This window comes from Mustela lutreola, chromosome 10 (assembly GCF_030435805.1).
Source record: "Mustela lutreola isolate mMusLut2 chromosome 10, mMusLut2.pri, whole genome shotgun sequence".
Classification (NCBI taxonomy): Eukaryota; Metazoa; Chordata; class Mammalia; order Carnivora; family Mustelidae; genus Mustela; species Mustela lutreola.
Window position 1 is genome coordinate 108,577,267 of NC_081299.1, and position 16,084 is coordinate 108,593,350.

General features: G+C 38.7%; 1 protein-coding gene across 1 annotated transcript in view; it reads right to left on the bottom strand.

Moving 5' to 3' along the window:
- SNX27 (sorting nexin 27) overlaps positions 1–16,084 on the bottom strand; it is a 67,366-nt gene that overhangs the window by 28,561 nt on the left and 22,721 nt on the right. Inside the window, exon 2 of the mRNA XM_059135198.1 lies at positions 13,578–13,809. Coding sequence (XP_058991181.1) covers positions 13,578–13,809 — 232 coding nt within the window. The remainder of the gene's footprint in view (positions 1–13,577; positions 13,810–16,084) is intronic.

A 16,084-nucleotide genomic window follows, 5' to 3' on the forward strand; every position in this document is an offset into this window, starting at 1 on the left:
ATTCCCATCACTGCCTCCTGAAGTACAAATGCATAAAAGGAGAACAGCATTTCCCTTAGATAATACCACAGTTTTCCTGAGGGCAGGATGTCTTAAGAATTCTTATTTAGTCAGTCTGGCCTTATATACTTCCTTCTCAAACTAAAGTATCCAAATTTCTCAATAACATCACCATTCTTTTGCTTACAAAAACTAAGCCCGTAACAGTATGGGTGATACGTATCAGCCTGAGTTCCTCATACTAGGAAGGAAGGAAGGTAAAACTACTTAGGGACACTGCTAGTTCAAAGATACTCCCCAAAATCTTTTTCCAGGGAAGAATAGAATAGATCAATAGATCTTTGAATAATGCACAAGACTATGACTGTATTTAACATTTCCTAGGATAAAAAGAACGCTACAGCCTGAGAGGCCTTTGTGATAATTTCAACAAGAAACCTGAGAAATTGACTCAACTTTCAGTTTCTTTATACAATGAGAAGAGTAACATCAAATAGCCACTCACCTACCTCCCCCATCCCAATTTAAATGTGGTGTCAAGGCAACAGAAATATAAATAATCTGGATGCCTGACAGTTCTGTAATACTTTAAGGCAAGCAGGAATGTCCTCCCCAAGAGCCAAAAAGCATTTTTAAATTAATTGTGCTAGGGGCGCCTGGGTGGCACAGTGGGTTAAAGCCTCTGCCTTCAGCTCAGGTCATGATCTCAGGGTCCTGGGATCGAGCCCCTCGTTGTGCTCTCTGCTCGGTGGGGAGCCTGCTTCCTCCTCTCTCTGCCTGCCTCTATCAAATAAATAAAATCTTTTAAAAAATAAAATAAAATAAAATAAATTAACTGTGCTAAGCAAATAAGAAACATACAAAAAGAGTGCCAACAGATTGTCTTTGTTCTTCATTGGTCCTGAAAATTAACCAAGATCTATCAGTATTCATAGTTCCCTGGTTTGGACACACTCACTTGCCAAAAAAAAATGACTGATTGACTTAGTGCATGCTGAGGTCTTCTGCCTAAAATTCAAGAAATGTCCATGGGCCATGAGAAATGCCCACAGTCTCAGGATGCCTGGGTGGTTCAGTCAGTTAAGCATCTGCCTTAAGCTCAGGTCATAATCCCATGATGATGGCATGGGATGGAGTCCCACATTAGTATCCTGCTCAGTGCGGAGGCTGCTTCTCCCACGCCTGCCAGTTCCCCTACTTGTGTACTCACTCTCAAATAAATAAAATCTTAAAAAAAAAAAAAAAGAAAGAAAGAGGGCGCCTGGGTGGCTCAGTGGGTTGGGGCCTCCTGCCCTCGGCTCAGGTCGTGATCTCTGATCACAAGAGATCCTTGTGATCTCTGACTGTCAAATGAATAAATAAAATCTTTTAAAAAAAAAAAAAAAAGAAAGAAATGCCCATAGTCTCATTACAAACGAGAATGTCTATCAAAAATATGTATTCTCTGGGGGTGCCTGGGTGGCTCAGTGGGTTAAAAGCCTCTGCCTTCGGCTCAGGTCATGATCCCAGGGTCCTGAGATCACACCCCACGACGGGCGCTCTGCTCAGTACAGAGCCTGCTTCCCTTCCTCTCTCTCTGCCTGCCTATCTGCCTACTTGTGATCTCTGTAAAATAAATAAATAAATTCTTTAAAAAATATATATATGTATGTATATATATTTTTTCATTCATTCTCTGGACTTGAGGAGGACATAATCAAATAGGAACTACAGCTGTACATGGGCAGGCAGTGCTTTTGGGATCTTTCTACCTTAATTTAAACCCTAAGACTGGCTGGATCATAAACAGAATTAGATGAAGTTAGTCCAGCTTACCATAGTACACTGAATTTAACGATCACTGTTCACTTTCTTCAACTTGGAAGGTTCACACTGCAAAGCCAGTTGTCTGAGGCAACAAGTTTGTCGGTCTCTCTTTCTCTCTCTCCCCCTCTCCCTCCATTCCTTCTTTCCTTCCTTTCATACTATTTAGGGGTTCCATTTTTACTCCTCAACAGATTTTATGTATTTCTTTATATGCTTCTTTACCCATTAATTCTTCTAATTCTGAAGGATTACTGAGTGTTACCTTGATCAGCCAACCATCTTCATAAAAGGATTTGTTGACAAGTCCTGGATTTTCTGCAATTAATTTCAGTGACTTCTCCTGATGGTGGAGAATAGAGTTCACTAGCAGCTTCTACACTTTCCAAAGGACCAAACTCTTCTTGTTTGTTCAATTTTGTCCCACCTTTAAGGAGACTACATTAAACAACATCTCCCAAAGCTTCCTGTGCAAAACTGCTGAATCTCATTGTTCTGATACCACTTTCTGTTGTTATCCATTCATGGGCAGAGCCCGTGCAATCAGACAGCACCTGCCCTCAGGCTCCAGGGCTGGGGCAAGCAGGGCCCAGTGGGCTTAGAGGCTCTGCACTGCTCTTAGCACCATTGAGTTTCAAGTTTCAGTCCTCTTGAGATCCTCTTTGCTTAGTAAGAACCCAACAGAAAAAAATATGGGTGAGGAAAGTATAAAACTTCTGTCAGGGATCTAATTTTGTTTCTCTGGATTCTGTAGGTCAAAGTTTCAAAATTCAGCTTCAAAATAATTTCTAATATGTAAATGCTGAAAATTCATGTAATGTCATTTTTCTCTCTAGCCTCATGACTTAATCCTATGTAATAAATGCCAGATGATGATAACTGATAAATTCTTTTCTCTCTTTTTCTTAAACAGGCCCCATGGCCAATGTGGGGCTTGAACTTACCACTCTGAGATTAAGTCTTGTGCTCTATTAAATGAGCCAGCCAGGTGCCCTGTAACTGATAAAATCTTACAATGAGCACAATCCACTGCAGGGAAAGCAATTCTATTAACATCTGGGCTCTGTATTCAGTAGCAAAACCAAAATCCCAGAATATCAGATATCCCAAACATCAGAGATCTCCATTTTGTTGGTTCCTTAGATCCCCACCTTAAGGCTTTGAAATGGTAACATCTCATCCTATGTAGGATGTGAATATTAAAAAGTTTTCATTTTCTGACAGGAATTATGTTACTGAACACACAGAGGAGAATCTCCTTATATAATGCAAAAGTTACTAGAAAATAAAAATAGAATGGTGACATTTTGGCAATATCATCCAAGTTCAGCTTCCAAAAGTCAAATAGATGCTGTCCTGTTCCCTTTATTGATCTGGATGAAACTTCAATGTACATTATGACCAACAAATTGTTTCTAACACCATCCTGCTATTTAATCTTATTTTTATCTGAAAATTCATCTTTAAAAAAAAAAAAACAACACTGGGTGCCTGGGTGGCTCAGTGGGTTAAGCCTCTGCCTAGGGCTCAGGTCATGGTCTCAGAGTCCTGGGATCAAGGCCTGAATCAGGTTCTCTGCTCAGCAGGGAGTCTGCTTCCCCAGCTCTCTGCCTACTTGCGATCTCTCTCTCCTATCAAATAAATAAATAAAATCTTTTTTTAAAAAAGTCTCAAAACAGCAACAACAACAACATTGCCATTCTTAAGCTGCTTATAAAGTAAAAGGAGATACAGCACTCTTAGTTCACTTCTGTGAGATCCTTAACTCAGATTTTTCCCTAATGCTGAAGTATTTAGGCTCCTTCCTGGAAATAAAAAAGCACAAAGGCCACAATATGCTCTTCAATAACTTGGGTTTCTTGTGTGTTCGTGCATGCATGTGTATGTGTATTCTCCCACAAGATGGATCATAAATGGTCTATTTTTTTTTCTTTATGTAGACCTCAGGTGTATAGAACTAGATTAATCATAATCCCTGGTTCATAACGCAGTCTCATTTATGGCAAGCTCTTTGTTTGGAAATTTAATTAGTTACTTTAACCTTGTCAAAAGTAAACTATAAATAAGACCCTGACAATAATTTCTAACCATAGTCACTGCCACCTTTATCCCCTCCTCTCCCTGCTTCCCTGACCCTCAAAATTAACATATTCAATCACGTTCATCATTCCTTTGCTTTTCTTTTTATAGTATTTTCCTGTATCTATTAGTAATCCTTACATTTTTATTTTTTATATTAATTTTTAAAGGATATTTTAGTTTTAATGGAATATTACAAAAAGAAAGCTTGCCGTTTGCAAGGATATGGATGGAACTAGAGGGTAGGTTATTATGCTAAGCAAAATAAGTCAGAGAAAGACAAATACCATATGAATTCACTCACATGCAGAATTTAAGAAACAAAACAGATGAACATAGGGGAAAGGATGGAAAAATAAGATGAAAATTGAGAGAGAGGCAAACTGTAAGACACCAAACTCTAGGAAACAGAGGGTTGCTGGAGGGGAAGTGGTGGGGGAGGGATAATTGAGTGACAAGCACTAAGGAGGACGACTGATGTAATGAGCCCGGGGTGTTATATGCAACTGATGAATCACTAAATTCTACCTCTGAAATAACAAAAAAAGGGGGGGTATTTTAGTTTTATAAAAAGGTTATCATGCAGAGTGAGATCTTTTCATGGCTTATTTTTTTCCCTAGTCTCATCTACAATGTTACATACCTTTGTGGTTTATTCTGCTGTATATAACAATTTGTTGTTTTGCTTTTTAAATATCTGTTATCCCACTGATGGGCACTTGGGTTGTTTCTGGGTTTTGGCTATCGTGAACAAATACTGCTATGAATTTGTATACATACCCCCTGCTGTACATATATAAAAGATTCTCTTGGGAATGCTAAGAGTAGAACTGTAAGGTTATGAAGTATGTGAATAATCAACCTAAATAGATAATGCCAGACGGTAAGCTAAAGTGGTTAGTTACATCAACTTATACTCCTCTCAGTAAAACATAAAAAGATCCTCTTATTTCTTGCCAATGGGGAATGGGTATGAAAAGATTTCTCACTGTGGTCCTAATTCACATTTCTCTAATGTTTCATCTAATGATGTTTATCATCTCTTCACACATTTATTGGCCATGTGAGTGTTCTCTTCTGTAAAATACACATTCATATATTTTGCCCAGTGTTAGACTGAGTTTTTGTGCTTTTCTCACTGATTTGTAGAGTTCATTATAAGTCCATGACATAGGATTTTTCATGTGTGTATATTCTAACTTCTCCTACTGTGTCATTTGTCTTTTTACTTTATTATGTAACTTGATTTTTTAAAAATGTCTGTTTTATGAAGTCCAATTTATCAGTATTCTTATAATCACTGCTTTCTGTGTTAAACTCTGCTATACCCAGGACCAAAAACTCTTTGCTATACCTATTCACCTATACCTTCTATTAACAGCTTTTAATTTTTTTGTTATTTAAATCCTTAATTGAACTAGAATCAAATTTTCTAAATAGTATGAAGCAAGGTTCCACTGGTATTTATTTTAAAATCAAGAATATTAAAAATCAAGTTTTAATTACCTATAAATAAAAATATTCTGTTTTTATAGGATAATCTGGGAACTTCTAAATAGTCTGGAATTAACCTCTTACAATAAACACCTAGAAAACTGGGCAAAACATAGGAAATGACTATTTTTAGACACTAGACAACCAGCAACTAAGAACTGTGATCCCTGAGAAAAGGGAAATAAACAAGATGACCTCTACCATAACCTAGGCTTTCTAGGTTCTGGTTTCTCCTGAAATGGGGGTCAGACGGGGCATCCAGTGAAGTTGGGGCATCCAACTTCACTGAGTTGTGGAGACAGAAACTAGAGTTCAGGGAGGCCAAAGCAGCTAGGATTTGTAGGACAGAGTACACAAGAGGGGGGAGCAAAAGAGAGACAGAGCTCTAGAAATCCCCTTGATTTTGTATAGGATCCCCTTGAATTCTGGCCAAATAGCAATTTGAGGAAAGAACTATTACCAGGGTAAGCTGTAAAAATAATTTACTAGAGTTCAAAGAGCATCTGTAATCATTTGACTTCCCTCCAGCCAGAACAAAGAGACCTCCCTTGAATCTCCATGACATTCAAAAGAACTCAAAAGGGCCATGCTTTAGGAGTAGAGCTAAATTAGCTCTAGAGTAGAAAAGCTACTCTAGGCTTACCCTAAAAGAGCTTAAAAACCTGAAAAAGGATCAAAGTAATGTATAAGTAACTTAACTGCATGCCAGCAGAAAGAAAGAAAGAAAGAAAGGAAGGAAGAAAGAAAAGAAAGAACAGAACCCATCATTCTTTAAAGGAATATAACAAAATCTAACATACTGTCACATTAAATTAACAAGGTGCAAAACCCCATCAAAAATTACTAGACATATGAAGAAGCATGAAAATTTGATCTAAAACCAGAAGAAAACTCAGTCAATAGAAACAGACTCAGATACGACAGAAACAAGTAGTAGCAGACAAATACATTAAGTAGTTATCATTGGCTGCTTCTGTTTAAGATTTAGGAAGTAAATCTTAAATAAGTAATACTGCTCTAGATATAAGAGATTTCCCATGCACTTGGAAGTCTTTTTCATGCGCCTCTTGAAAGAAAGAAAGACCAGAGTCAGAGCAGGACACTAGAAATGGGCTACTGTGGCAGCTTAGGCATGACAGAGGTGCTTAGCAAAAAAAAAACACAATGCCCCACCTACATCCCCTAAACCCTTATCTTCTATCATTAAGCAAAAGCCTTAAGCCCTTGGGGGGGATAGCCAGCATATTCTCTCATTCAGAGGGCACTGGCAAAGATCCACTGCTTCTGGGGAAAAACTAAAATGAAAAACCCTTTACTCCCTACTCCTGGTGAGAGGCAGGAACCATCTTAGACCCAAATTCCTACACTGATACTAAGTAGAGCTCTGCTACAGCTAGAGAAGGGACAAGAAACTCTTCCAAGACTAACCACAGATACAAGGCAGAGTTTAGCTATGATAAGGAAGAAGGGCAGAAAAACTAAAAAAGTCTTGCTCCCAAGATACAGGCATAGACCCTGTCTGAGCCAGAAGTTGGACCAGATAACACAGAACTCCCACTATAAATCTAGCCTAAATAAAAAGCACGAGCAGTCTGTCAGAGGGGGATAGGCAAAGGTAGAGAGAACTTGTCTGTGGTATAGGCAACGCAGGGGAAGCTAAAAGTTGAGAGGGCAGGGAGAGCAGAACACAGAAAAACAGAACTTCTGACCCCAGCCCGTACTCTAAGCACAAAGCAGCCTATATTATTAGAGAGATTCGAAGCCTATGGAACAATAAAGGTACCAAAAGCCAAAACAACACCCAAACTGAGCCTGACTGACTCAATCCCCTGATGAAGACATGTGCTTATTTTCAGGTTCAAATATTATTTACGTTGGTCTCTATTTTTTTCTACACATGATACTTGGTACTCAATCATGTATTACAGGGCAAAAAAGTAAGAAAGAAAAAACACTTATGGCAAGAGATAAGGCAATCTCAGAGATAGCTAAATGTCAAAACTATCAGGCACCTTAAATAACTATGATTCATACATTAAAAGATGTCATGGAAAAGGCAGACAACATGTGTAAATAGATGGGGAATTTCAGGGGAAATGATAGAAATAAAAACATGGTATCAGAGAAGAAGAATTTCTCTGACAAGCTCAATAGTAGGCTGGACACAGCTGAGGAAATAATCAGTGAACTTGAATACAGGGTAACAAAAACAATCTAAAGCAAAAAAAGAAAAAAAAAGGAAGGAAGAAAGAAAAAGAAAACAATAGAACATCCAAAAGCTTAGGACAGTATCAAACAGTCTAGCATACAAGTAATTGGATCTCAGAAGGACAAGACAAAAAGAACACAGCTAAAGAAATATTTAATGACATACTGGCTGACAATTTTTGAAAAATAATAAGATATCAAACCACAAATCTATAAAATTTAGAAAACCCAAGCAGGATAAACACCAAGAAAGACTTAACTTTGAAGTTAAAAAACTCTGACGGTAACTGTAAGGGGTTAAAACATTACATCTTAGAGAAGAACAAAAGCTGAAATAATCAGGTCTCTCACTTGTCATTAGACACTATTCAGGCCAGTATATACAGGAGTCACATTTTTAAGATTTTTTTTTTTTTTGACAGATCACAAGTAGGCAGAGAGACAGGCGGGGGGGGGGGGGGGGGCGGGAAGCAGGGTCCCTGCTAAGCAGAGAGCCTGACGTGGGGCTCAATCCTAGGATCCCAGGATCATGATCCCAGCCGAAGGCAGAGGCTTTAACCCGCTGAGCCACCCAGTTGCCCCAGGGGTCACATTTTTAAAGTACTGAAAGAAAAAAACCCATCAACTCAGAATCTTACACCAGGTAAAAATATTCTTTCAAACATAAAGGTGAAATAAAGACTTTTTCAGACCAACTAAAACTAAGAAAATTCATTGCCAGAAGATCTGCACTATAAGAACATTAAAGAAAATTATTTAGGCAGAAGGAAAAGGATATCAGATGGAAACTGAATTTATACAAATGAATGAAGGATACCATAAATGGTAAATACGTAATTAAATTATTATAAAAGAGCTCTTTCCTGGGGCGCCTGAGTGCCTTAGTCGTTTATAAGCATCTGCCTTCAGCTCAGGTCATGATCCTAGAGTCCTGGGATTGAGCTCCAGGCATCGGGGACCCTGCTCAGCAGGAAGCCTGCTTCTCCCTCCCACTCCCCCAACTTGCGTTCCCTCTCTTGCTGTCTCTCTGTCAAATAAATAAACCTTAAAAAAAAAAAAACAAAACTTCCTGCTGAACAGGGAGGACCCTTTCCTTATTTTTCATTTCTTGAATTATCTAAAGCAAAGATAACAAAGTAACATGGAATTTATAACACATATAGAGGTAAAATGTATGACAACAATAGCACAAAGGATGACAGAAAGAAATGATATATACTGTTGTAAACGTCTTTTATTATACGAGAAGTAATATTGAATTATTTAAAGGTAGTACTTATAAAGATATATATTAAAAACCTGGAACAACACACATACTCAAAACAGCATTATTCACAACAACCAAAAAGTAGAAATAACCCAAATGTCCATCAACTGAAGAAGAGATAAATTAAATGTGGCATTTCCAAACAATGGAATGTTACTTGGCCGATACATGCTACAACATGGATAAACCCTTGAACACATATAATTTTCATTTATGTGGAAAGTCTAGAATAGGCAAACCTATAGAGACAGAAAGATCTATAGGGAGATGAGAGATAGGGAAAATGCTGCCTTTCTGAGAGGATGAAAATGTTCTAAAACTAACTGTGGTAATGGCTCTGTGAACTAAGAACCACTGAATTATATACACTTAAGTTGTACAATTGCTGGTATGTAAATCACACCTTAATAAAGTTATTACAAAAACAGAGAGTTAAAACTATAAAACCTTTACAAGAAAACAAAAGATTTGTGTCCTTCTGTTAGGCAACTGTCTTAGAATATAAATTATCCATAAATGAACAAAACAGACAAACTCAACTTCATCAAAATGTAAAACTTCTGTTCTTTGAAAGATACTGCTAAAAATAAAAAGAATGTCCTTCAACGGATGAATGGATAAAGATGTGATCCATATATACAATGGAGTATGACTCAGCCATCAGAAAGGATGAATACCTACCATTTGCATCAAAATGGATGGAACTGGAAGGGATTATACTAAGTGAAATAAGTCAAGCAGAGAAAGACAATCATCATACATTTCACTCCTATGTGGAACAGAAGGAATAGCACAGAGGACCACAGGGGAAGAGAGGAAAACTGCATGGGAGGAAATCAGACAAACCATGAGAGACACTGGACTCTGGGAACTTGAGGGTCACAGAGGGAGAGGGGTTGGGGGATAGGGTAACCAGGTGATGAGTATTAAGGAGACACGTGGGGGTGATGAACACTGGGTGTTATACACAACTAATCAAATGTTGAACACTACATCAAAAACTAATAATGTACTATATGCTGGTTAATTGAACATATGACAAAAAATTTTAAAAATAAAAATAAAGGGTGCCTGGGTGGCTTAGTTGGGTTAAGCAACTGCCTTCGGCCCAGGTCATGATCCTGAAGTCCCACGATCAAGCCCGTATAAGCCTCCCTGTTCAGCAGGGAGTGTGTTTCTCCCTCTGACCCTATCCCCTCTCATGCTTTCTCTCAAATAAATAAAATCTTTTAAATAAGTAAAAATTTTTAAAAAGGCAAGCCACAGCCTGGGAAAAATACTTTACAAAACACCTCTCTGATAAAGGACTCCAAATACATAAAGAGCTCTTAGCAACAAAATAAGAAGATAAGGGGTGCCTGGGTGGCTCAGTGGATTAAAGCCTCTGCCTTCGGCTCAGGTCATGATCTCAGGGTCCTGGGATCGAGCCCCGCATCGGGCTCTCTGCTCAGTGAGAAGCCTGCTTCCTCCTCTCTCTCTGCCTGCCTCTCTGCCTACTTGTGATCTATCACATAAATAAATAAAATATTTTAAAAATAATAAAAATAAAAATAAAATGGGAGGAGCACCTGGGTAGCTGAGGTCATGATCTCAGGGTCCTGGGATGGAGCACTGTGATCAGCTCCATGCTCAGGGAGAAGTCCGCTTCTCCCTCTTCCTCTACCCCTGCCCCCACTCATTCTCTCATGTTCACTCTTTCTTTCTTTCTTTTTTTTTTTTTTAAGATTTTATTTGTTTATTTGACAGAGATCACAAGTAGGCAGAGAGGCAGGCAGAGAGAGAGAGAGGGAAGCAGGCTCCCTGCTGAGCAGAGAGCCCGATGCGGGACTCGATCCCAGGACCCTGAGACCAAGACCTGAGCCGAAGGCAGCAGCCCAACCCACTGAGCCACCCAGGCGCCCTCATGTTCACTCTTTCTAATAAATAAAATCTTTTTTTTAAAGATGGGGGAAAAAGTTGAACAATTCAACAATGAAAATGTAAGAATGGCCACTAAGGACATGAAAATAAGCTCCGGGGTGGTTCATCGGGTTAAGCATCTGCCTTTGGCTCAGGTCATGATCCCGGGGTCCTGGGATCAAGCCCCACACCGGGCTCCCTGATCAGCAGGGGAGTCTGCTTCTCCCTCTCCCTCCCCTCACTCCTGTTCCCTCTCTTGCTCCTCTCAAAAAAATAAATAAAATCTTTGGGGAAAAAAAAAAAAGATTAGGGGCACCTGGGTGGCCCAGTCAGTTAAGCATCTGACTTCTGCTCAGGTCATGATCCTGGGGTCCTGGGATTGAGCCTTGCATGGGTTTCCCTGCTCAGTGGGAAGTCTGCTTGTCCTTCTCCCTGTCCCCCTCTCTCTCTCCGCCCCCCAACTTGTGCTTGTGCTCTCCCTCAAATAGATAAATAAAAACTTCAAAGGAGGGCACCTGGGTGGCTCAGTAAGTTAAAGCCTCTGCCTTCGGCTCAAGTCATGATCCCAGGGTCCTGGTATCAAGTCCTGCATCGGGCTCTCTGCTCAGCAGGGAGCCTGCTTCCTCCTCTCTCTCTGCCTGCCTCTCTGCCTACTTGTGGTCTCTGTCCCTCAAATAAATAAATAAAATCTTAAAAAAAAAAAAATTCAAAGGGAAAAAAAGATTAAACTTTCATTTACAATATGACCGTGCAATTCCACTTCTAGCTACTCAAGAGAAATTAAAATATACATCTACATAAAGCCCCATATATTAATGTTATTTCATGGTTTAGTCATAATAGCCCCAAACTGGAAACAACCCAAACATGCATCAAAAAGCCACTGGAAAAACAAATTGTAGTAAATTTATTCAATTAAAAATTAACTGCAATTAAAAGGAACAAATTACTGATATATGCAACATGTATCAATCTTTTAAAAAAATGAACAAAATGAACAAAGCCAGATACCCAAAACTACTTATTATATGACTATATATATATATATATATATATATAATATTATTATATGATTTCACTTATTTGACATTGAGAAAAGGCAAAATATACTAACAGGAAGCTCATCAGTGGTCGACAGGGGTGGTGTTATAAGGAGAGGACTGACTGCAAAGGGTTACCAGGGAACTTTCTGGGGTGGTGAAAATGTTCTGTATCTTGATTGTGATGATGGTGATTGTAAAACTATGTACATTTATCCAAACTCGTGAAAATGAACATTTAACCTGGGTGAATGTTAATGTTGGTAAATTATGCTCAGTAATATCGATTTTCTTAAAATGGATAATTAGTAGTTTCATTCCTTTTCTAAAGTCTACAGAGGTTCCAAAGTTCTCAGGTAATTCCCAAAAGGTCTCAACATCGAATCTGCTCTACTTTTAAGAGCTGACCTTGATTTCTACTTTTTACATGCCTTGTGATTCAAAGTATAGTACCTCCAAAACACAAAACTCTAAACTTTGTGAGTAAGGCTTTGAGAATCCGTAGACCAGGCTGACATAAACTGTGCTGTGCTATATGGATTACCATCACCAGCTAAATTAAAGATGCAGTTGAACACTATTTGATCCTTCTGAACTTTTCTGGCTTCTCTGCTTGCTTTTCTCCACTAAAAAAAATTTACCATAGGGGCGCCTGGGTGGCTCAGTGGGTTAAGCCTCTACCTTCGGCTCGGGTCATGATCCCAGGGGCCTGGGATCGAGTCCCGCATGGGGCTCTCTGCTCGGCAGGGAGCCTGCTTCTCCTCATCTCTCTCTCTGTCTGTCTCTCTGCCTATTTCTGATCTCTCTCTCTGTAAAATAAATAAATAAAATCTTAAAAAAAAAAAAAAATTTACCATAAATGTCCTGTGGCTCATTCCTACACAGGGAATAAATCCCAGTTTCAGAGACTACATCTTTAGTCAGCAGTTCACCTTGAAACACATATGGTCTGTTTGCCAATATCTAACAGAACACACTGCACTTTCTACAAAGAATAATGAATTTCTCATTATTTCAACACTCCCCAAATAATCAAAGGCAAATAAAGCATACCTCAATCAAGAGAAAAAATAAGTATATTGGGCTACCAGCCCCTATCAGGTTTTGAGGAACAAGCAAGGCACTCAAAAAAGGGGCTGGCACATATCACCCAGAACTCAAGATGGGCGTTCCTGCACATCTACAACAGTAACAGGTTGACAATATATAGAACAGTGCATGAGAACTGTAGTCAGAGTATACTTAGGACCTTGCGGAAAACCCAAGTTAATCACTCAACCAGGATCTCCAAAGAAAAGGAAAAAGAACAAGAGGTAGAAAGGAGTGCAGGGCATTTGTAGGTTCTGATGTGGACAAATTCTGTATTACCCAAATGTTTTAGAAAACACCATCTTTTGAAATTAACCTTGCTCTATAGCTCTACAGAGTCAACAATAAGTGAGAGACTGCTATTAGCAAAGATATATGGCAACCAATAAACGAACAAACAAGTCAACGAAACCAACTTAAACATGTTTACAAAAGACCAGAATGCAAACTTAAAACTGTCTGGAAAGACAGTGGAATTATATTTAAACAGAAATAGAAATCCTCTCCATTACCGTACTTTACTCCCTGCAAAAATCATAATCAGTATCTTTTATTTATGTATGAACCCATCTTGCTGGTAGACAAACTAATCAAAGTTGTGGTGATTACTTCTAATGCTCTAATATATATCATAAATGACAAGATCGAGGGGAAATAAAAGCTAAATGTTTTGAGGATTGAGTTGAGCTGACACTCACCACAAACTTCTCACCATTCTGCTCCACATGTTTGTATGTGGGGACCGATATGGGTACTGCTTGCTTTTCTGTGTAATCATAAAATGATTGTCCCAACGAGTCGTCACTGGGATCTAGGTTATCTGCCTCATGTGGAGGTACAGATAACACTGTCAAGATCAATTCCTTCTCGCCTGCTCGGATCAGGTCCACCACCTGCTTGTGTGTCGCCCCCTCAACATTCACGCCGTTCCTAAGAGGAAAAAGGGAAAAAGAAATCCCATAAACCAGAAGGGTCCAAACACCTTGTAACTCCACCCTCCTGCCCCAGCTGTCACGCAGTATGAACCATAAAATCAAGATTAATTTGGTTCCAGAAAAGCTGTTATTATTTTTATAAATCATACATGAAAAAGTATTTGTGAACTTATGGCAGGGAGAAAAAATGGAAACAGGTGAGAGGGCCTGCCCTTCCTCTATGCTAGAATCCCACACAGAGCTTCAGGAAAAACACATGGTGAAGCTGCAGAGGAAACAAAGCTTTCAAAGCCAATTTCCTCATCCTAACCAAGCATGTATACAGTACATTCAAAACACCTTTTAATAATACTGCCATTTGAACTCTACTTAGTTCTTTTTAAACCTCCTAAAATTTCTGTAAGAAGAAATTTTTTTTACAAAATGCATTCCTTTAACTTGTAAAGACTCAAAAGTATGACTTAAAATAATTTTTTATATTTATATCTGATTCTATCCCGTAACTCCAAATCAGTCAATTTAATTTTCCTTTATACCAAGTTTCATCACCTTGGGAGTTAAGTGGTATATATTTTCATATAAATAATTTCTTTTATCACTTGGTTTTTAATAAAAAGGCAATTTTGAAATTTCATTATCTGAACCAACTTTTGTCCTCCCAATTACATCAATTATTCTCTCTTAGCATTCTATCTACTCTTCTTTCTGCTCTGTGCTATCTCACTTAAAGCCCTGTGTCGTCAGTTCAAACTAAAAGAACCTACATCTAAAGTTATATAGTAAATCAACCTACTCATTCTCCTCCCTGCTTCATTGCATAAGAAGGCTGCAACTAGGAAAAGTACAAGGTTTGAAAGAACAATAATTTTGCCAGAAAGATGCTGAGTGTCACAAAACTCACTCAGCAAAGTGAGTTTTGTGAACTACCTTTCTACGATGCTGACCCTGCCTGCTGTCTCAGCAAAAACCACAAGGCAGCTAGCTGAGCTGGAGGTTCCCTCCATGGCTATCTCCCAAGAGTTAAGAAATAGACACCTGACCTTACTCAGTGTGATAAAAGCTTATCTACAACCCTTTAGAGGTATGCTCTTTTTCAGTTCCAAACCATTAGGATTTTTCCTTCCTGAAAATGATGTTAAATTTAGTAACAAGCTTTCCACAAACTTTCCAGTCACTTGAACTGTCTCTGTCAAAGTCTGGTATCTGAAACATCCATTTATATAAACAGAACAGGCAAGAGATCACCCTGCTAAACCTCCTTCCTTTTGGGTTTAACAATCTAATCAGTAAATTCAGCACTCTAGACCTTTCACAACCTAAAGTCTAACTTATACACACACAAAAAATTCAGTAATTTTACAATTGGCTAGCTATAGAAAAAATAAAAGCACCCCTTCCACTGATAGAAATTTGGGCTTTTAAGATTTGGATCAGGTCAAACTAGTAATCAAAAAAATGATCAACTCTCATCACAGAGCCAGAGGGTAAAACAGAGAGAAAATGAGCTTTGAAGCTATGGGTTCAAATTTTTGGCCCTACCTTCAGTGCAGGCACTTGTCTTAACTAAGTCATTTAACCTTTCTTAGCATTGTTTTCTGCATCTGTAAAATGGGGACAATAATAAGCCCCTAAAAGGATTCTTGTGAGGATTACTGTAATGAAACATGTAACTCGCTAGGAACACCACCTGAATACTTGCACTAGAATGAAGTATTGTGGGGTTCCTGGGTGGCTCAGTGGATTAAGCCGCTGCCTTAACCTGCCTTTGGCTCAGGTCATGATCTCAGGGTCCTGGGATGGAGCCCCGAATCGGCCTCTCTGCTCAGCGGGGAGCCTGCTTCCCCCTCTCTCTCTGCCTGACTCTCTGCATCTGTGTGATCTCTCTGTCAAATAAATAAATAAAATCTTTAAAAAAAAAAAAGAACAAAGTATTGCATCGCTGTTGAAGAAATGTTGGTTGAAGAAGAAATGGAAACCTAAAGTTGGGAATTGTCAAAGGATTTCATCTAATCCTAGCCTTATGAATAGTTCTACAAACATGTTTTGCTGGTAGAAAAAATTGAAAAGAGCAAAAATTTAGAAATCAACATAGAGTCTACGGCCATACCACCCTGAACGCGCCCGATCTCGTCTGATCTCGGAAGCTAAGCAGGGTCGGGCCTGGTTAGTACTTGGATGGGAGAAATCAACATAGAGAACTTCATCTACCCTTAGGAATCTTAGCTTATTCATGAATACCCTTAAAAAAAATTTTTTAACAAAGTAGGGAA